The sequence below is a fragment of the Pelobates fuscus genome, chromosome 10 (genome assembly GCF_036172605.1).
Source record: "Pelobates fuscus isolate aPelFus1 chromosome 10, aPelFus1.pri, whole genome shotgun sequence".
Taxonomy (NCBI): domain Eukaryota; kingdom Metazoa; phylum Chordata; class Amphibia; order Anura; family Pelobatidae; genus Pelobates; species Pelobates fuscus.
The window spans coordinates 65905856-65928298 of NC_086326.1; the positions used below are offsets into that span (position 1 = coordinate 65905856).

The window sequence follows — 22443 nt, forward strand, 5'->3', positions numbered from 1 at the left end:
GGTTGGATGCTAGTAGTATCTGCAATAGGAAATTCTCATGGGCTCCCTGCGTAAAGAATCTGCTTTCAGAGACTTGTTACAACGTTTCATTTATCTTCACAGAACTTATTTTGTTGCAATTTACTATGTTCCAGTTTCAGTGTATTTTTTATACTTTCTTAAGCTTGTACATTGTAGTCTTGTTATCGGTTTAGCTGTGTGCAGTATGCAAACATTTTAAAGTCCATCTTGTATGTCTTTACGATTTATTAAATATTTTCTTGTTTTCCCTTTACTATTGGGTTCTTGAATTATTTTATGTATAGATGTTTAAATTCTCTACTCTTTTTACGCTGTTACTGGTTGATTCCTTTTTGGTATATTTTACCCATGTTTTGGGTTGTATACAGAATTCTATTTGCTTTGTGGGATGCGCTTAGCACGGCTCTCCTGATTACCTGATTGGCTGATATGCTGTTGCTGGGCAGGAGCACAGCGCAAGCTTTTTTCAGCTCTGGCATTTGACTCCAAGAGGCTGCCGCATACCCACTAGCTTTGCTAGGTGGTTGTGCTCATCCGTAAGACAAAGAAAGTTTGCAGATCTGATTATCCCAACATGGGGGACAATTTCCCTATATATTCTACAGAGTAAACGTGTTCAAGCTACCTGTGTTATCCTCTCTGAATTGGTACATGGTTACTGTTTGCTTATATTTATTTCACTACAATTTCCCTGGGATCTCCCAACTTATATATCTATATATTTTCACAATGTATGACTCTTTGATTTGTCCTTTCCTTTTGTTTATATTGTTTAAATGGAATCGGCCATCTAGGGTATTTGGTAATGTAATCCATACTGTTGCCGACACTCTAATAATTTCCAATAAATATTTTTGGATACAAATATATGCATGTAATTATGTGTGTGAAACTTTCCAAAAAGCAAAATACATGTTAAACATTTTAGGTATGTATACCATATTTTAATTTTGTTCCATGGCAACACAAAACACCCTTCTGATCATTAATGTTTGTAAGAAACCTTGAAAGAAAGAGAATGACTGGACAGTTTTGGTTCCCCATTTGTGAAAAAAAACACCCAACTATAAATTAATGATTAATCATGGAGTCGTTGGGCAAGTGTGATATACAAAAGGGCTGCTTTAATAAATTGCAGATTTGAGTTTTCAGTAAGCGCAGAGTGCCAGGCAGGGACGCAGCTGATTGGCTGAGTTCGGTCAACTGATGCTCTCAGCTAATTAGTGACTCCCCATTAACAAAACGGGCTTGGAAAAGGTAAGTTTGTTTGCAAGCCAGATTTCTGAAAGGGATGTCACTGATCAGTGACACCCTTGCCCCGCGGCACTCCGTGCTTCCTGAAACTGAAATTTCAAAAGCCGGATGCCACCACCCTGAAGGCGAGAGTTCACTCCGGGTATTCCTGGCACCATAACAACTTAATTTAGATGAAGTTGTTATAGTGTCGTAAGCAGCCTAAATTGTCCTTTTAACACACTAAACTAATCAGACTCAAAACAAGTTCTAGTTTAACTCACATTTTGTGTTTCTGGGCATAATCTGGCGTGACTGTGATGTACTGAGCTCCCAAATCAGCAGTACAGCTTGGATCAGATGGAGATCGGCTGGTGGACATCCGTCCTCCTACAAAGAAAACAAAACTCTTAAGACTGTAAGAAGGCTTGGCTTGATTCACCATGTTTTCCTGGACACATCACATCTCCATAATGAGAGGCAGAACACAAAAGTGTTTACTTATACTATGTAGCATATACTTTAAAAGGAAAACTAACCAAGCATTTCATACAGGACTTCTGAGATTCCACTTTATCAGAGACTCCAGGAACCCATGCAATTTAGGAGCAATGTGCAGGTTATAGTTAATTTTGTCCTGGTTATTGATAACTTTTTGCCCGTATACAAGGCCACCCATTCTGCTCCTCTATCCCAACCAGTAGTGTTTTTAAATCATGACTTAGGTTTCAGTGGGTTTTAATTCAGCTGTCAGCTAGACTTGTGCAAAGTTTCCTTATGGCTGATTAGGATGAAACATATGCATTTTAATCCATATCCAGACGAATTGATACATCCCAGATTTGCCTGTGGAGTCTTATTCATGGAAAAAGACTACACAGGTAAATCACAGATGTATTGATTCGTGCAGTCATCATTTAAAAGACATCTGGAATGATCTGAACCCCTTTTTTTTTGCAAATCTACTATTAACTCTCTACAGTACATCTATACCAAATACCATATGGGTACAGTGCTCCCACTGGGGTTCTCAAAAGGTCAAGGCTGCATATTTGTGTCCTACATAATGAAATAATAAAGAAAATGGTCTGGGGAAAAAAAAAAGTAATTTTTTTTTTAAAATGCATTTCAAAGAACAGCACTTTTCATGCACTACCCAACAATACCAACAAATTATTTGTGCCCAGGAAAATCCAAACTAGAAACACATGCAGTCAGTGGTTATTTATATTTATATATATATATATATATATATATATATATATATATATATATATATATATATATATATATATATATATATATAAAGCCAGCACTCTAGGTCTTGTGAAAAACTTCTCAGGTTTATTCCAACAGTCAGTCAACATTTCAGTTCTATCAGAACTTTCTTCAGGACATAAATAATTGATGTTCACAATATTGACCATATATAAGGAAAAGCTCACTCACCCAGACCTCGATTACCTGTGTGCCGGCGTGTAGCCATCACCACTGTGCATGCGCGATTAAGCTCCGCCCCCCTATTGACGTCACTTCCGGATGCCGTACCTCCAATCACCTGTGTGTTGACGTACAGCCATCACCAATGCGCACAGGTGATCGAGGTCTGGGTGAGTGAGTTTTTCCGTATATATGATCAATATTGTGAACATCAATTATTTATGTCCTGAAGAAAGTTCTGATAGAACTGAAACGTTGACTGACTGTTGGAATAAACCTGAGAAGTTTTTCACAAGACCTAAAGTGCTGGCTTTTTTCCATTCATCGTGCAGCCGAGCACCAGGCAACACTTCAAGGGATAGCTGGAGTGCAAAATTATTTGGCATTATATATATATAAACAAAAAGTGAAGGGAGCACACTAGGACTCTTCTCAGTGGAAAAAACAAGTATTTACTGTATCAGCAAGTAATACATATTCTGTGTAAAGTACAAAAATCGACGTTTCGACCCTCCTTGGGTCTTTATCAAGATCACAGTGAAACAGTGCTAACAATGACAATTTATACATATACAAGTAATAAGGCTTACCAATTAGGTGATCGAGCAGCCGGCGGGCCGAGAAACCCGGAAGTGAAGCGGAAGGACCACGTGAGCGCATGCATGTGACCAGCGTGAACGTGCATGTGACCTGGTTGCTAAGCAACCGAATCAACGAAGCTTACGATACCATACCATGGGAGTGAGTTTATTCTAAGTGCCTGTAGGAGGAGGATTGCTGCTAGCACCCAAGTGAGGATAGATCTGATTGAGAAACCAATCGTGATGTGCTTAAAAAAATCCATCAAGTGACAATCGTGAAGTAATATAATAAAAACATGTCCAAATCAAATCTATAACTATCTGGAGTATACTAGATAAACAAAAAAGGCTACAAAATTATAAAATATAATATACATGTCCGGAAAATATTTCTAGTCCGGACTTTAAAGAGTATACACAAAAAGTATGTACAAATAATTCCATATAAGGATACTATACTCTAGTTATTTAAAGGAGCAGTGTCCTTTATACAAAATGCGATTATTATTCCTAATAGGTGTGCACATAGTTATTCCAACATCTAATCTATACAGTAGAAAAAACATATATCTATATTTGAAGGCCATAATTACTAAGGTGCAACTCATAATGCCTATCCATAATATGATAACTCAATTGGAACTAAACGTGCACCAGTAGGACCGCATAGTAGAAAGTATACCGGAAAACTAACAAAGAACTAGCTGAGAAGATAGTGGAAAAAATAGAACAACACAGCTGACTATCAGTGTAAGCGGTCATATCGCCTCGCTATATTAATTAATTTTCTAATGAATTATACTTTTTCACTTTTAAATGCAGGCGGTAGAAGATTTAAACTACAGATTCTCCCAATGGATCTATGGACCTGCACCTTAGTAATTATGGCCTTCAAATATAGATATATGTTTTTTCTACTGTATAGATTAGATGTTGGAATAACTATGTGCACACCTATTAGGAATAATAATCGCATTTTGTATAAAGGACACTGCTCCTTTAAATAACTAGAGTATAGTATCCTTATATGGAATTATTTGTACATACTTTTTGTGTATACTCTTTAAAGTCCGGACTAGAAATATTTTCCGGACATGTATATTATATTTTATAATTGTGTAGCCTTTTTTGTTTATCTAGTATACTCCAGATAGTTATAGATTTGATTTGGACATGTTTTTATTATATTACTTCACGATTGTCACTTGATGGATTTTTTTAAGCACATCACGATTGGTTTCTCAATCAGATCTATCCTCACTTGGGTGCTAGCAGCAATCCTCCTCCTACAGGCACTTAGAATAAACTCACTCCCATGGTATGGGATCGTAAGCTTCGTTGATTCGGTTGCTTAGCAACCAGGTCACATGCACGTTCACGCTGGTCACATGCATGCGCTCACGTGGTCCTTCCGCTTCACTTCCGGGTTTCTCGGCCCGCCGGCTGCTCGATCACCTAATTGGTAAGCCTTATTACTTGTATATGTATAAATTGTCATTGTTAGCACTGTTTCACTGTGATCTTGATAAAGACCCAAGGAGGGTCGAAACGTCGATTTTTGTACTTTACACAGAATATGTATTACTTGCTGATACAGTAAATACTTGTTTTTTCCACTGAGAAGAGTCCTAGTGTGCTCCCTTCACTTTTTGTTTATATATTTACGCGGGATTGCACCTAGGCAACATATACTTTATTCTTAGAAGAGTGGAGGAGAGTGCCCTGCTTACTTATTTTGGATATATATATAAAAACACATCCTTTCAAGTCTTACAGCGGTTTCTTGATTAACAGAATTGTTACACTATAACCAGTAACCAACATTATCTAGTTAAGGTATATTAATATTTTGCCCTTTGGTGCAGCCCTCACTAAATAAAAAGGTGTCAGTATGGTCAACAAGCTATGAAACACTCTATTTTGTATTTAAATTGTGCCATCCATGTGAAGCTAACCTTGATTTGTTTTATTGGCTAGGATCCTCCAATTCTTGCTAGCAACTTTCTATTAATTCTAATAATGAAAATCCATCCTTATACAAAACAATTATGGTACATCATGAAAATATTCTGCATACATATGTACGTGTATTTAAGTAGAGATTTAACCATATCTGTGCTGTACCCTCTGGGTGTTCACACACTAAAACTAAAACGGAGAAAGTACCAATACTGCATGTCCCTTTAATTAGATGACAATAACTTAGATGGAACTTGAAAAATCAATCCAACAAAAAGTTTATTTTGTAACTACTTATACTTTAAAAAAATAAAAATAAAAAAGGTTGATAGAAACATTATGTAACCTATGCATTTGTTTAAATTAGTGCTGTGAGTTAGTTCAATAAATAGTAAGTCATTTGCAATGTCAAATTCCAAGTTCACATTCACAAACTTTCTTACAGAGTGCAGGAAGGGGGGTCTGTGGTTATATATTATTATAGCAGAAACCATCAGGAATTATGTGCATGTTAGAGCAAATCTGAGAAATACAGAAGTGGTTTTTGGTTATTAGCACTTACTTCCTGACAGTCCCTTTAAATTGGGGGATGGGTATTATGTAACATATCACCATGAATTATAATTAGAATTTATTATTACCTGCTCCCCTGGCTTTATCCCATATCACAAGCTGCAGTTTGGAGGCCAGTTCCTTCCTTAAAAGGTAAGCACACAGGCTTCCTGTTAGCCCAGCACCAACAATTAATATCCTGGACATGGCTGTGCACATTCAATGAACAACGACAGCACACACCAGCTACAGAGATAGCTCCACTCTGCAACGTGACAGCTGCTGGACAAACACAACTTTCCCTGGGTTATGTTGTAGCTCTATAGGGAGCTCATTCCCACTCCCTGAATATAGTCTGGTTCTCATCAAGCTACGGGGAATAGTAAGAGCCATTATATACCTTCCTTCGGCCCCCATAGCTTGAGAGATTTCTGATACAAATTTTTGGCTGATTTATCATAAATTTTGTATTTATCACAAGTTTGAGAACTACAGGGTGACTAGCCCTTTAATGATTTCCTAAGTATAATCAGTTTTGTGTGACATGATATATACTGTGTGATATGGAATCCTGCATTTATTGACATTTAAAAAGGGACAATTCAGGAACCTAAGACTCAAGGATGTGTCATAACAATAGGGGTTTATTCACTAAACACTGAATTGTAGTAAATCGAAAACCGAATTGCTAAATTAGGCTAAAATATCCTTCTGGGACTATAGCTGTGTATATCTGAGAATTAACCCCTTAAGGACGGAGCCAAATGTACAAGTTGTGAACAGAACAAAACGTAAACAAAACCTGGCATTTGCGCTAAATGTCTGTCCAACCGTAATTCACCTCTTTCATATTAAATGCACCCCCCCCCCCCTTATTATATATCATTTTATACAGGGGAAACAGGGCTTTCATTTAATATCAAATATTTAGCTATGAAACATAATTTAATATGAAACAATGGGAGAAAATAAGATTTATTTTAATTTTTTTAGTTCTACATGACATTTTAACTGTCAATGTCATAATACTGTTTGCTTTTACTGCAATAAAATACACATATTTGTATTCAGCAAAGTCTCACGTGTAAAACAGTACCCCCTATGTACAGGTTTTATGGTGTTTTGGGAAGTTACAGGGTCAAATATAGCGTGTTACATTTGAAATTGAAATTCGCCAGATTGGTTACGTTGCCTTTGAGACTGTATAGTAGCCCAGGAAATAAATTTACACCCATAATGGCATACCATTTGCAATAGTAGACGACCCAAGGTATTGCAAATGGGGTATGTCCAGTCTTTTTTAGTAGCCATTTGGTCACAAATACTGGCCAAAGTTAGCGTTAGTATTTGTTTGTGTGTGAAAAATGCAAAAAACGCCAATTTTGGCCAGTGTTTGTGACTAAGTGGCTACTAAAAAAGACTGGACATAAACCCATTTGCAATACCTTGGGTTGTCTACTATTGCAAATAGTATGCCATCATAGGGGTAATTTTCATTCTTGGGCTACCATAGGGTCATAAAGGCAACGTAAGCAATCTGGCGAATTTTAATGTGAAAAAAATTAAACACAAGCCTTATATTTGACGCTGTAATTTTTTAAAACACCATAAAACCTGTACATGAGGGGTACTGTTGTACTCGGGAGACTTCGCTGAACAATTTGTGTTTCAAAACAGTAAAAAGTATTGCAGCAATAATATTGTCCGTGTAAGTGCTGTTTGTGCGTGAAAAATGCAAAAACCGTCACTTTTACTGGCGATATCATCGTTGTAATAAATTTTACTGTTTTGAAACACTAATATTTGTGTTCAGCGAAGTCTCCCGAGTAAAACAGTACCCCCCATGTACAGGTTTTATGGTGTCTTGGAAAGTTATAGTATTAAATATAGTGCTAGCAAATTAAATTCCCTATACTTTCGGCATGGGTTGTCAGGCAGGTCCCGCTAATTGTAATTAATTAGGATACCTAATTATGTAAAATTATTACATAAATATATGTGTAGAATTAATATATGTATATATATATATATATATATACATATGTGTATATATATATATAATTTTTTTTATGTTTTTATTTATATATAGGTATATATAAAGTGATATATACGTATATATTTATGTATATAGATATATATTATTTTTTCTATGTGTATTTTGATAAATATATATATATTAATATCACAATACAGTTAGAACGAAATAAAACATATCTATATATTTTTTAATATTTTATTTTTAATTATTTTTTTTATTTAATTTTTTTACGTATTTACATATTTTAATTATATTATATATAAATATATATATAACAATAATTATATATATATTTAATCAGTATCAGTCTACGTGTAATTTGATATTAATATATATATATATATATATATATATATATAATTATATATATATTAATATTAAAATACACCTAGACAGTGTATGTGTGTGTGTGTATATGTGTACATATATACTTAGATCATATATATATATATATATATAATATATATATATATGATCTAAGTATATATATATTTTTTTACACTTATTTTAATTTGATTTCCAGCCAGCAGGGGGTCTAACTGTCATTACAGTTAGTCCCCCTGCTGGCATTGCTGCAGCCAGCTATCCCGGCCATGTGATTGTGAGGTCCTCGCAAGGACCTCACTTTCACATGGCCCGGGGGGGGCTGAAGAGGACGGAGGTGCCGCGGGGGGCTCCCTGGGAGTCCCCCTAACCGCGATCGCCGGCGTGGGATCGCCGGCGACCGGGTAAGTAACAAAAAACCGGAGGGCGTACTATTACGTCCTGCGGCGTTTAGAGCCGCTTTGAAAAGGACGTAATAGTACGCCCTCCGGTCTTAAGGGGTTAATGTTTAAATAATGTGTAAATAAAACAATGGCTCTCAGGCCTGGACTAGCCATCGGGCACACTGGGCAAATGCCCGGTGGGCTGCCATGGGCCAAGGTTGGCAGGGGAGGTCACAGGATCTCCCCAGCCGGTCCCTGCAGTATTCCATGGACCGGCCCACAGTGTAATGTGGCCGCCGGCTGGGGAGGGAGGGAGACAGGAGAGGACCTGGAGGAGCTCTAACTTGCAGCTCTACCCGGTTCCTCTTGCAATATTCGGAGCGTTGCCATGGCAATGCCCCTGATGTCACGTGAGTTAACTCTAGCTCCGCAGGCTAGAGTTCAGTGACCACTAGCACCAGCAGGGATGGCAGGGATATAATGCTTGTTTTTTTTTTTTATTTAAAATAAATACATTCTTATATAGTGGCATTAATCTGCCTCCCTCCCAACACGCAATCACTCCTAAGACACACACACATACATAGAAACATAGAATGTGACGGCAGATAAGAACCATTCGGCCCATCTCGTCTGCCCAATTTTCTAAATACTTTCATTAGTCCCTGGCCTTATCTTATAGTTAGGATAGCCTTATGCCTATCCCACGCATGCTTAAACTCCTTTACTGTGTTACATCACCCTCACACACAGCATTCTCACACACACATTCCCCTTAAACACACACATAACCCTCACACACACACACAGCTCCCTCTCACTCACACACAGCACCCTCACACACACATACACTGCTCCCCTCACACATACACATATTGCACCCCTCACATACACACTGCACCCCTCACACACACACACAATACTTCCAAACATATATATATATATACACACACTCACTACAGCACCCCTCACACACACTGCACCCCTAAACACATTACATTCCAGACACACACTATATAAAAACACTCACTAGATCTCCTATACACTTTCTGGGTCATTTAAACACACATTACATTCCTGACATACACACTCTGAATCCCCTATACACTTACTACATTCCCTAAACATACACTCTCTACAACCCCTACACACACACGACTAAATCCGACCTTATTACACATTACCACACAACAAGCAGCTCACTCTACACACACGCAATCCCACAAGCAGGCTCCAAACACAATATAGTTAAGCTCATAAAAGAAAATCTGAAATCTCTTGGTTAATTCCTGGGTTAGTGAACAGATTTGCTTAACCCTTAATGACCAAACTTCTGGAATAAAAGGGAATCATGACATGTCACACATGTCATGTGTCCTTAACCCCTTAAGGACACATGACATGTGTGACATGTCATGATTCCCTTTTATTCCAGAAGTTTGGTCCTTAAGGGGTTAAGGGGTTAAAGTGGCTCGGTTCTGTGTCAGCGTCCATAGTATGTAAGGAAGCTGGCCTCCAAGCCCCACCATGGAGGCTCCCATTACATTTCTTGTGCTCATGCCATTTTGTTCTCCTCTGCCCATCATGTCTGCTGTTTGGCCCTGTGTGGCATTGATTGTACTTGTAAATTGTGGGTAAATCTGATTAGTTATTGACAGAGAACTTTAAGGCCAGCCTATTGTCAATTTATGTCAACTTGACTGTTATACGTAAGGAAACGTAGTTTCTAATTTTCTTTATGTATTTTATGAAAATTCATTCATTCAGGAATAAAATAAAAAGAGATTTAGACACAGGGAGCTATATAGAAGCAGATTAGACAGTGACTACTTGTGGTGACAGATCCACTTTGAGTTGCTAAACTTTGGCTCTGTTACTCTAGAAAAGTTTGGAAAGAGAAGTACATAGCTGATTCTACAATACTGTTAATGGCTCAGACTATCTCATTCTGGAGGAATTGTCAGTGTGCTTTAACAGGTTGATCACATCCATGTTGCAATAACCAGCACCTTTGACTTGGATCTGTCATTCCATGTATTTCTCAGGATTCCTCTTGCGAAACAGAGGTGGAACACGCCAAAGGTCAGGTTTTTTGGTTTTTTTTTTTTTTTTTTTTTAGATTTCTTGATGACTCTTAAACTTATGCTTTATGACTATATAGTAAAATATTTCCCGGGGGAGGAGGGGGGAAATCATAAAGCAATATCTCCACATTGTCCAAAATCTCTATCTGGTGTAGGGATGGATTTTTTTTTTTAAGGCAGAGACTAGACGGACCTTGATTAAAGTAAGTTTTGCAAAACATTTTTTCTTCAATTAAACTGACTTGCGGTGAATTGAAAACTGAATTGCAAAATGTAGGCAACAATTGCACATTTGGAAAACATCTCATAGCTTAGATATTTTTGCCTAAATTTCACAAATTGGTTTTCAATTCATAATAATTTGATTATTAATCAGTTATCTGGCCATGAAATTGAACATAACCAGCCCAGAAAGATGAAGAGGTTATGGTCCTTAAAGAGCCACATCCAGTAGCTTGATCCAATCTGAAAAATACATGGTGGCGCATATCTCCACTGGAAGGTGTTTAGCAGACATTAACATACTTTTAAGGAGAGAGATTTTATATACAGTACCTAGAGAAATGAAGGTACGTAGTGTGCAGAAAATTGTCAAATGTGAAAAGGGTCTGATCAATATCACGGAAGAACCTTCTCTTTTCTGCCATTTCTTTAGCTATTCAGGTTATAGCTAGCAAACAAATCCAAGTTTGGAAGACATAATTAAACACATAACAGTAAATAGCACCTGTGAAAATGCCTTCTCATCAAAAAAAGGAGCTTATTGAGATAGCTTGAGTAAACTGGGAGAGGTACTTTGAGACAAAAAAAAAAAAATAACCATAGCCCTTGAACACTTTCTCAGTGTGTTTAGATAGTACCCAGGCATTCGGGGCCTGCGGGCAGGTAAGATGTACCACACTATAGCAGCATACGCTAATGATCTTTTCTGTAACAGATCCTGACAACTCACTGCCACATATCATGACAGCATTCGATATCTACAGGTCCCTATCCAACTTTCGAATCAATTATTCTAAATCTATGATACTTAATGTTTCAGTATCTAATGAAAAGGCAACTCCAGGGTTTTTTTTTTCATTCCAATGGACAAATGCCTCACTGAAATATTTTGGGGTTTGGCTAACTAAAGATCTTAGCTTTATCAAGTTCATTTCCAGCTTAACCACATTCAAAAAACTTGTGAGAACTGGTCCTGGCCATGCCTCTCTTGGCTTGGCAGAGTGGGGGTCATCAAGATGAACCTCTTACTGCATGTGCTATACCTTTTTCAGGCTTTACCTATTACCGTCCCAAATGCATTTTTCACTTTACTATGTGCTTTGATTTTGAGGTTTGTTTGGTGCAAGAAAAAAAAAAAACGCACCCGACATGATACCCACACTCTACTGAGATGTGAGGGGGGGTCTGGCTCTCCCGGATTTCGGTCTTTATTATCAAGCGACACACATCCAAAGGGTGGTTGAATGGTCTAAACAGGAGTTTTTTTTTAATGGTGGAAAGAGGTGTAAGCAGTACAAGTGGGTAGACCGATGACAACTCTACAGTGGCTGGACCCGATACATAGATCAAAACTGGCAGCACCCCACCACCCTTTGTTACGAGTTACGTTTTGACATACACAACCTCCTAAACTTGAGCTTACCTACTTTCCCTCTCCCCCAAGCTTTATGAGAGAATAGAAAGGGGCTTTGGGAGAGATGTTTACTCCAACACAATGGCAAAAATAAGTTTTGTAACAACATTGGGTTTCAGGAGACCTCTTTCAAATTGCTTTCTTTTTTATATAAGCTGTTACACGCGATTGGGCCATCTATCAATGGCAGGTGTTAGAGAGGTGGGCACCCTTCTAGTATGATCATCCCCTGATTGGTTCCTACACCATTGCTAGCTGTTTAGAGAAGCTTACCGTACTTGAGAGTATCTAGCATATGGGTCTGGTTTGAAATCTGCCCTCTTTCAACAGGTTTTTCTCATGCATACTCTCCATTAAAAAAGGGCGCCATAACCTTCGCCCGGCGGGTCCTCTTCCCTTAAGAGCCATGTGCAAGAGTAAAGCATTGAGGTCTATGGAGGAGACCGTAGGATTCTCTATAGATAAAGCCAATCCCCTGCACTGTCACTGGTGGAGACTGGGGCAATTGACACTTCTAGAGGTTGGTAGTTCCGCCCAGTGTCTAGAAATGTCAGGATTAGGAAGAATACAGAGACAAAGTAGTCCCTACTTTTTCTCAGTATAGCTCTTGACTGGGTTGGAATTACAGTGAAATTTCAACGCTGTCAATATAAATATTTCATAACGATTTTATCTTTACGAAATACTAATTTTGCAGGGAGATAGGAGTGTGTGACAGTGCCACTTTAAGCAAGGGACTTTACTCAAATAGATAATTCATATATATAAAACCAGTATGGTGACAAGGGGATTTTACATTTTTGACAGAGAACACTGTCACTTGCCACTAATATTTTTAATAACTCCTATTGAACTTACCCACCATATTCTTTAAAATGCTCATTCAATCTACAGCCGAGACGTTGTGAAGCTTCAAACTGCAGGACTGGGGCTGTGACTCTGAAAACTGATCTGATTTCAGTCTGCTTTAATCTGTAATGATTGCTGATTCTGTTAACCATGTTAACTGCAAAGGTAATAAGGTGTCTATCAGTACCCTGCTTTAATCCTATTTACACTGTGTGCTAATGCTAATAGTGAGTCAGGAGGAGCTTACATGGTTGGAGTCTATCAGTATATTTATGCTTTAACCATGTGCATATTGTGCGCTGATAGCTTATAGCTCATAACATCAGCAATATTAATAGAAAGCTAACGTTATCACAGCATGAGCACTACTGACAATAAGATCATGTAAGAGAGAGCTAAGAGAGGTATAGGAAGATAGAGAGTGTGGCAAAACCTAGCCACTTCAGATGATAGAACTGTGGCTCTAAAGGTTGTCCTACACACTGCTGCCATATTTTGTTTAAATGTAATTTGCTTTCTGTATTGAACCGTATGATTACCTGTATTCCTATAGCATTCGTATGCTGGCAGCCGAAAGCCGCTAGCATTTACCTGGTTGTTTCACGAACAGCAACTTTACCGGCTGTTTGTGAAACAAATTAAGTACCGAACCCAAGCCCACACACTGAGGGTCGTGTGGCACCAATTAACAGATTGCAACATTGTTGCAATCGGTAGTTAAGTGCTTTCCTGGGTGGCCGTTGTTCGACTATCGACCACGCGGCGTTCGGCCATCTTTGATCCTTTGTCTCCCCAGCGGTGTTTTGTCGTCGAGTGCCTGGAACGGAAAACGGCTACTCGACGGCACGAACACCGCTGTACGTCCAGGCCGTTCGGGAGCTCCAGTCTTCCCCTATTGTGGTTCCCCATCGGTGTTCGGTACTTTCAGACAACTTTAGTAATAAAGTGTATTTCGTGCGGCGTTCGGTTGTTTTAGCTGGGAAATGTGCACTCAGACCCAGCTATCTACCGAACATCCGTTCGTGCAAATAAAGTGAATATTATGGAAGTTATAGATTTTCATGTGAATTGCCGGTTCTGCTGCACGGAGGGATAATCCACTTAACGGTGTATTTCAGTGGGAGTGTCCCTCTCGTGCAGCAGTGCCTGATGGGAGAAATGCTCCAAATGTTAAGTCCCCCATGTAGTCCCCTACTGTATTACCCCTGCTATGTCAGTAAGGAGACCCCTTGCATGGGGACTTGCATAAATACTGGAAGCTGTGAATAAAGACCTCAGTTGACTCCCAGAACTGTGTTTCGTCCGGTTACTGGGGGATTTGGGATATTGCCTTACTTTTCAGCGCTTGACTGTGGATTACCTATTGTACCAGCGGAGATCGTGGATTTTACTATTGCAGCACCGCTACAATTGGTGGCAAGCGACGGGATCCAACCTTACAGCCGAAAAGCACAATTTGTGCAATTTAAACTGCCGAACAGGAAAAGGGAATGGCAATTGGAATGCAACAAAAGAACCGAAGTGAATGGATACGGATTATTCTACATTAAAGCGGCAGACATTAAAGGAACTGCTAGAAGCCAGGGGTAAGATAGCCAGCAACAAATCCAAAGCTGTGCTGATTGCCGAACTGATGGAAGGAGACAGAGCTCGCAGCGCTACACCCCCAGCAGCCATGGAAGAGACCCTCTATCAGAGGGAAATGAGGACCAGGCTAGAATTTTTACCACAGCCTGTACCACAGGACATGCTGTCCGTGGTGATGGCGGATGTGCAGGAGTACGTGATGGCACACAGTCCGCGGAATGCACCCTCCCAAGCAGAATCCATTATTGCTTCGCTCAGCAACCAGGTAAAACCCAAAATCCCATATCATGCCTTTAAGATGTTTTGCGAGGAGAAGGATGAGATTGATGGGTATTTACAGGACTTTGAGAGACTGTGTGATTTACATGATTTGGAACAGACAGTATGGGTCCCGTTACTGGCAGGCAAGCTGGCTGGTCGGGCAGCAGAAGCATGTCGCGCTGTACCCAGAGAGGACAGCAAGGATTACGCTAAAGTGAAAAGAGCGATACTAGAAAGATATGCCATTACCCCGGAGGCATACTGGCGCAAGTTTAGAGGCCTGCGCAAGCCGGAAAAAAAATCACATGCCGAATGGGCACACAAGCTGGATCAAGCATCACAGGGGTGGATACAAGCCAGCCAAGCCACCACTATGGAGGAGTTGCGACAACTGATGCTGTTGGAGCAATTCTTTAACGGCTTGTCCCCAGAGGCACAAGAATGGGTGAGAGACCGAAAACCCCTCACCCTAACTGAAGCAGCCCGATTAGCTGACCAACATTTTGATGCGAGGAGGCATCATGGGCCCCTACCTAAGATTTACCCTCGACCCACGGGGCAACCCAGTACTCTACCGCCTACCGCTCCCACAGCAACCCCTTTCCGTCCATCTCAGGGGAATCCACCACCACCCTCCCGATATAATGGACGGGCTAATATACAATGCCACACCTGCAAGCAGTGGGGACATATATCACGTGAATGCACCCAGAACCGGAGCAGACAGGCATGGAACCAAGTCCGACAGAACCTGGCACCAAGGGCTGCTGCCAACTATTACCAAATGGAGCCAGCTGCTCAAGAGGTACTGAGCGCTCAAGCCGAAGAACCCCTGGGAATCCTGCATGAGGTTCGAGCCACGGATAACAGACAGCATCATCGCCAGCTAGTGACCCTGGAGGGGAAAGAAGTCCAGGGGCTCAGGGATTCAGGAGCTACTTTAACCCTGATAGCACCCCATTTGGTTCCTGATTCAGCACACACCGACGGATCAGTGGCAGTACGAGTGGCAGGGGGAGCAGTGTACCGACTACCCACTGCCAAAATACATTTGGATTGGGGTGCGGGGGAGGGGATGGTAGAGGTGGGCCTGATGCAGAACTTGCCAGTGGATGTTGTGCTAGGGAATGACTTGGATCAGATGACCTCTGCTTTTGTACCCCAGGCTCCACATCAGGAAGCCCATCCAGTGACCACCCGGCAGCAGGCACGCACCACGGCTCCACAAGCACACACTGAGGCTCAGGTAAGAGACCATGACACCCCCTTGACACTTATGACCTGGGATACCCCCACCCAATTTGAGGCGGAGGTGAAGTCAGACCCCACACTGCAGGTATACAGGGATAGAGTGAGCACAGATCAGGCCGGGTTAGAGGGGGAGCGGTATACCTGGGAGAAAGGGCTATTATATCGTATGGCAGAAAGGGGAGTGGGGGGGTCAGTCACAGTGACGACCAGGGGCGGACTGACCGGTCGGGCACTTCGGACATGGTCCGAGGGCCCGGCCGGGAGGGGGGCCCGCCATCAGGGGGCCCGGCCGCCCCTTTAAATGCTGCAGCCACCTGAGCGCTCTCTTAAGAGCCTCAGGCGGCTGCAGCTTCTCACCTCCCCTCCCCTGTAGCTGTGCAGTCCGCGGTGCCCGGCCGGAGTGATAGGAAGGTGCTCAGTGTGCACCTTCCTGTCAGTCCGGCCGGGTACAGGAAACAGAAACTCCTGTTCCGCACGGAACAGGAGTTTCTGTTTCCTGTACCCGGCCGGACTGACAGGAAGGTGCACACTCAGGGTGCACCTTCCTATCACTCCGGCCGGGCACCGCGGACCGCACAGCAGCTCGGCCACGCTACAGGGGAGGGGGTAAAAAGAGAGTGGGAGGGGGGGGGTTGTTAAAAAGAGAATGGGAGGGGGGGAGTTTAAAAAGAGAGTGGGGGGGGTTAAAAAGAGAGTGGGGGGGTTAAAAAGAGAGTGGGGGGGGTTAAAAAGAGAGTGGGGTGGGGGGGTTAAAAAGAGAGTGGGGGGTTAAAAAGAGAGTGGGGGGTGTTAAAAAGAGAGTAGGGGGGGTGTTAAAAAGAGAGTGGGGGGTTAAAAAGAGAGTGGGGTGGGGGGTTAAAAAGAGAGTGGGGTGGGGGGGTTAAAAAGAGTGGGAGGGAGGGTTAAAAAGAGAGTGGGAGGGGGGGTTAAAAAGAGAGTGGGAGGGGGGTTAAAAAGAGAGTGGGAGGGGGGGTTAAAAAGAGAGTGGGAGGGGGGGTTAAAAAGAGAGTGGGAGGGGGGGTAAAAAGAGAGTGGGGGGGTAAAAAGAGAGAGGGGGTAAAAAGAGAGTGGGAGGGGGGTAAAAAGAGAGAGGGGGTGTAAAAAGAGAGAGGGAAGGGGGTAAAGAGGGAGGGGGGTAAAAAGAGAGAGGGAAGGGGGTAAAAAGAGAGAGGGAGGGGGGTAAAAAGAGAGAGGGAGGGGGGTAAAAAGAGAGAGGGGGGTAAAAAGAGAGAGGGGGTAAAAATAGAGAGGGAGGGGGGGTAAGAAGAGAGAGGGAGGGGTAAGAAGAGAGGGGGGGTAAAAAGAGGGGGAGTAAGAAGAGGGGGAGAGTAAGAAAGGGGGTAAGAAGAGAGTGAGTAAGAAGAGGGTGGGAGTAAGAAGGGGGTAAGAAGAGGGGGGGGGTAAGAAGAGGGGGAGGGGGGAGTAAGAGGAGGGCAATTGCGAGGAGGGAGGAAGAGAGGACCTGGGAGCTCAGCCTGCAGCTCCTCTGGGTCCTTCTTGCGCGAGCACAGATCGTTGCCACGGTTACCACGGCAACGTTACGGCTCTTGCGAGAGTAAACTCTAGCCCTGGAGCTACGGGCTAGAGTTCACTCTCAACACTGTGACCACCAGGGATTCCTGGTGGTCGCAGTGGTGAGAGTGAACTCTAGCCTCATAAACACACTGCCCCCACACACCATACACATTCACACACTGCCCCCCATACACACACACACACTGCCCCCACACACACACACACCATACACATTTACACACATTGCCTCACACACACATACACTGCACACCCATACACACACAGCCCCTCATACTAACATTGCCACACACATACACAACCCCCTCATACACACATTGCCCCACACACCCTACACATTCACACACTACACCCACTCACACACACTGAACCTTTCACACACACTGCACCCCTTACACATTGCACCACTGCTCCTATACCCTACTACAGCCTCATATCCCAGCAGACCCCAGGTAAGTTGTCAAACTGTTCTTAAACGGTTTGACTACTTACTCTGGGAGGGGGGCCCGGCCCTCCTGGCACCATAACGACTACACAGAGCAGTAGTGGTTATTGTGCATGGATTATTTCTTTAAATAATCTACAAGTGCCCCAGTAGCCAGCAAGCCAGCCAGCCCACAGGCCGACAAGCCAGCCAGCCAGCCCACAGGCTGGCCAGTAGCCAGCCAGCCAGCCCACAGGCCACCAGTTAGGCTTACAGCCAGCAAGGCCACAGCCTGCCAACCGCAGCCAGCAAGCCACAGCCTGCCAGCCAGCAAGCCACAGCCAGCAAGCCACAGCCTGCCAGCCGCAGCCAGCAAGCCCACAGCCTGCCAGTCGCAGCCAGCAAGCCCACAGCCTGCCGGCAGTAGCCAGCAAGCCCACAGCCTGCCAGCCGCAGCCAGTAAGCCCACTGCCTTCCAGCATGCCCACAGACTGCCAGCCAGCAACAGTAATTAAGGTAAGAGGAGCCAACTTGGCCTAGGTATCAGCGAGCTATGTTGTGTTGCTATATTGTGAATAGGAACCAGAGTGTTGGAGACCCCCCTCCAGGCCCCATTAGACTCCATTGTAGTCTCTAATGGGACCTGGAGGAAATTCTTTCTAACACACTCTCTAAAGGACACTGAGATAGCCTCTGCTAGAATGCCCCCCCCCCCCCCCCCCCCCCCATGGCCCATTAGCCCTCAATTGTAGTCTCTACTGGGGCCTGGAGGCGACTGTTTCCAGCAGGGACACTGAGATAGCCTCTGCTAGAAAGACCCCCCTCCATGGCCCATTAGCCCTCAATTGTAGTCTCTACTGGGGCCTTGAAGGGATTATTGCACTTTTGTTCCTTGTGTCTAAAGATTGTGTAGGGTGTGGCTGGAGGCGTGCATGGAGGCGGGACATGGGTGGCGCTTGCTGCGGAGTATAGGTGGGGCCTGTAAGGGGGCCCTTGATTTATTTTGCCCGGGGGCCCTGAGGGTTCTCAGTCCGCCCCTGGTGACGACCAAACAGTTGGTAGTACCCCAAAAGTATAGGCAAGAACTGCTTAGGATAGCTCATGACATTCCCTTGTCTGGGCATCTGGGAATGACACGCACCTGATACAGATTGACCCACGCCTTTTTCTGGCCCGGGATCTCTAAAGATGTACGGCAATATTGTACCTCCTGTGATATTTGCCAGCGAGTGGGCAAACGAGGTGACCACCACAAAGCAAAATTATGCCCTCTGCCCATTATTGAAGAACCCTTTAGCAGGGTAGCAGTTGATATAGTAGGGCCTCTGCCCAAGCCCAGTCCCTCGGAGAAGAGATATATATTAACTGTAGTGGACTACGCCACCCGGTACCCAGAGGCCGTCGCCCGCTCCAACATTCATGCGGAGACGGTAGCCGAAGCGTTAATGAAAATATTTTCCAGGGTGGGGTTTCCCCAAGAGATAATATCCGATAGGGGCACCCAGTTCACCGCCGAGGTCACCCAACAACTTTGGAGGGTATGTGGCATTAAGCCGATAATAAACTCTGCCTACCACCCCCAGTCCAATGGTTTATGTGAGAGGTTTAACGGTACCCTAACGCAGATGCTCTGTACGTTTGGAGAGGCTCATAAGGACTGGGAGCGCTTCCTACCCCATCTACTTTTCGCATATAGAGAGGTACCCCAGGAGTCGACAGGTTTTTCCCCCTTCGAATTGCTATTTGGGAGAAGGGTGCGAGGGCCGTTAAACCTCATTAGGGAGCATTAGGAGGGAGAGAGTAGCCCAAATGATACCCCCATTGTATCTTACGTGCTGGAGTTCAGGGACCGACTGGAGGCATTAACGCAGGCCGTGCACACCAGCCTCCAGGCGGCCCAACAACGCCAGCGCCGCTGGTACGATAGGGGAGCCAGAGACCGCAGCTTTCAAGTGGGACAGAAGGTTTTGATTTTGAAACCTGTTCGCACAGACAAGCTGCAGGCCATCTGGCAAGGCCCATATCAGGTGGTGGAACAGAGATGTGACACCACCTATGTGATTGGCCCCTGCTCAGGGGTAGGGAAGAGACGCATGCTCCATGTGAATATGCTCAAATCCTACCATGAGAGGATAGAGGACGTGGCGGCGATATGCGCCTCCGCCTCTGAGGATAAGGAGAATCTGCCCCTACCTGACCTATTAGAACAGGAAGAACAGACAGAGCCCTCCAAGGGAGTTCAGCTGGGATAGCGGCTAAGCCCTCAGGAACGTGCCCAGGTACAAGAGCTGATCGTAGCTAAAGGGGCTATCTTCTCCAATTTGCCTGGGTACACTCCGCTAGCCACTCACCAAGTCCAAACCCCGGGACAGCTACCTATGCGGCAGACTCCATATCGTGTCCCTGAAGCAGTCAGGGCACATATGAAGAATGAGATTGAGGAGATGTTGCAGCTAGGGGTTATCGAACCTTCCGATAGCCCCTGGGCATCGCTGGTAGTGCTGGTACCTAAGAAGGACGGCACGACACGCTTTTGTGTCGACTACCGGAGGCTAAATGACAAAACGTGTCTGATGCCTATCCGATGCCCCGTATAGACGAGTTGCTGGATAAAATGGCTAGGGGTCAGTATCTCACTAACATAGATTTATGTAAGGGGTACTGGCAAATTCCGTTAGCCGATGATGCCATCCCCAAGTCGGCGTTTGTCACCCCGTTTGGCCTGTACCAATTTCGGGTCATGCCTATCGGGATGAAAAACGCCCCGGCGACCTTTCAGAGGATGGTAGATCGGCTACTGGACGGGTTCCAGGAATATGCATGCGCATACCTGGACGATATTGCCATATATTGCCAGACCTGGGCAGAACACCTACACCACATAGGAGCCGTTATTGACCGTATAGGGGAGGCAGGGCTGACCCTGAAACCTAGTAAGTGCCATATCGGGATGGCAGAGGTGCAGTATTTGGGTCACCGGGTGGGGAGCGGACACCAGAAACCTGAACCGGCCAAAATTGAAGCTGTTGCCAAGTGGCCCACCCCTAGGACCAAGACCCAAGTACTGGCGTTTCTGGGTACGGCAGGGTACTATAGAAAATTCGTACCCAATTATAGTGCCCTAGCCAAACCCCTGACTGACTTGACCCGCAAGAACCTTCCCCGACAAGTTACCTGGGCCCCAGAGTGTGATCAGACATTTAACCAACTCAAAACGGCTCTAACTAATGCACCAGTACTTGCTGCTCCTGATCCAACTAAAAGATTTCTTGTCCACACAGACGCTTCAATGTTTGGATTGGGGGCAGTGCTGAGCCAAGTTGGAGCAGATGGCGGAGAACACCCAGTAGCTTACTTGAGCCGAAAGTTATTGCCACGTGAAGTAAGCTACGCCGCCATTGAGAAGGAATGCCTGCCCGTGGTGTGGGCCCTCAAAAAGTTGCAGCCATATTTGTATGGACAACCTTTTTCCTTACTCACAGATCACAACCCGTTGGTGTGGCTGAACCGTGTGGCTGGGGACAATGCCAGGCTGCTGCGCTGGAGTTTGGCGCTGCAGCCTTTTGACTTTACAATTCATTACCGGCCAGGGAAGCAAAACGGTAACGCCGACGAGTTGTCCAGACAGACTGAACTTGAAAAATGATCTGTGAGTACTCCTCCGGACATCCCCAAGCCGATCCGTTAGGATCAGACTGTGTATGCCAGCTTGGTTCTGGGGGAGCATTGTGGCAAAACCTAGCCACTTCAGATGATAGAACTGTGGCTCTAAAGGTTGTCCTACACACTGCTGCCATATTGTGTTTAAATGTAATTTGCTTTCTGTATTGAACCGTATGATTACCTGTATTCCTATAGCATTCGTATGCTGGCAGCCGAAAGCCGCTAGCATTTACCTGCTTGTTTCACTAACAGCAACTTTACCGGCTGTTCGTGAAACAAATTAAGTACCGAACCCAAGCCCACACACTGAGGGTCGTGTGGCACCAATTAACAGATTGCAACATTGTTGCAATCGGTAGTTAAGTGCTTTCCTGGCTGGCCGTTGTTCGACTACCGACCACGCGGCTGTCGGCCATCTTGGATCCTTTGTCTCCCCAGCGGTGTTTTGTCGTCGAGTGCCTGGAACTGAAAATGGCTACTCGACGGCACGAACACCACTGTACTTTCAGGCCGTTTGGGAGCTCCGGTCTTCCCCTATTGTGGTTCCCCATCGGTGTTCAGTACTTTCAGACGACTTTAGTAATAAAGTGTATTTCGTGCAGCGTTCGGTTGTTTTAGCTGGGA

General features: G+C 43.8%; 1 protein-coding gene across 2 annotated transcripts in view; it reads right to left on the reverse strand.

Moving 5' to 3' along the window:
- Positions 1-6072, reverse strand: part of RNLS (renalase, FAD dependent amine oxidase) — a 126574-nt gene extending 120502 nt beyond the window's left edge. Inside the window, exons 1-2 of one of the 2 annotated variants that reach the window (XM_063435279.1) lie at positions 5876-6072; positions 1539-1644 (exon numbers count right to left, since the gene is read on the reverse strand). In XM_063435279.1, coding sequence (XP_063291349.1) covers positions 1539-1644; positions 5876-6005 — 236 coding nt within the window. In that variant the 5' untranslated portion in view covers positions 6006-6072. The remainder of the gene's footprint in view (positions 1-1538; positions 1645-5875) is intronic. The other variant, XM_063435280.1, reaches the window with a different exon arrangement.
- Between the last annotated feature and the right edge of the window lie 16371 nt (positions 6073-22443).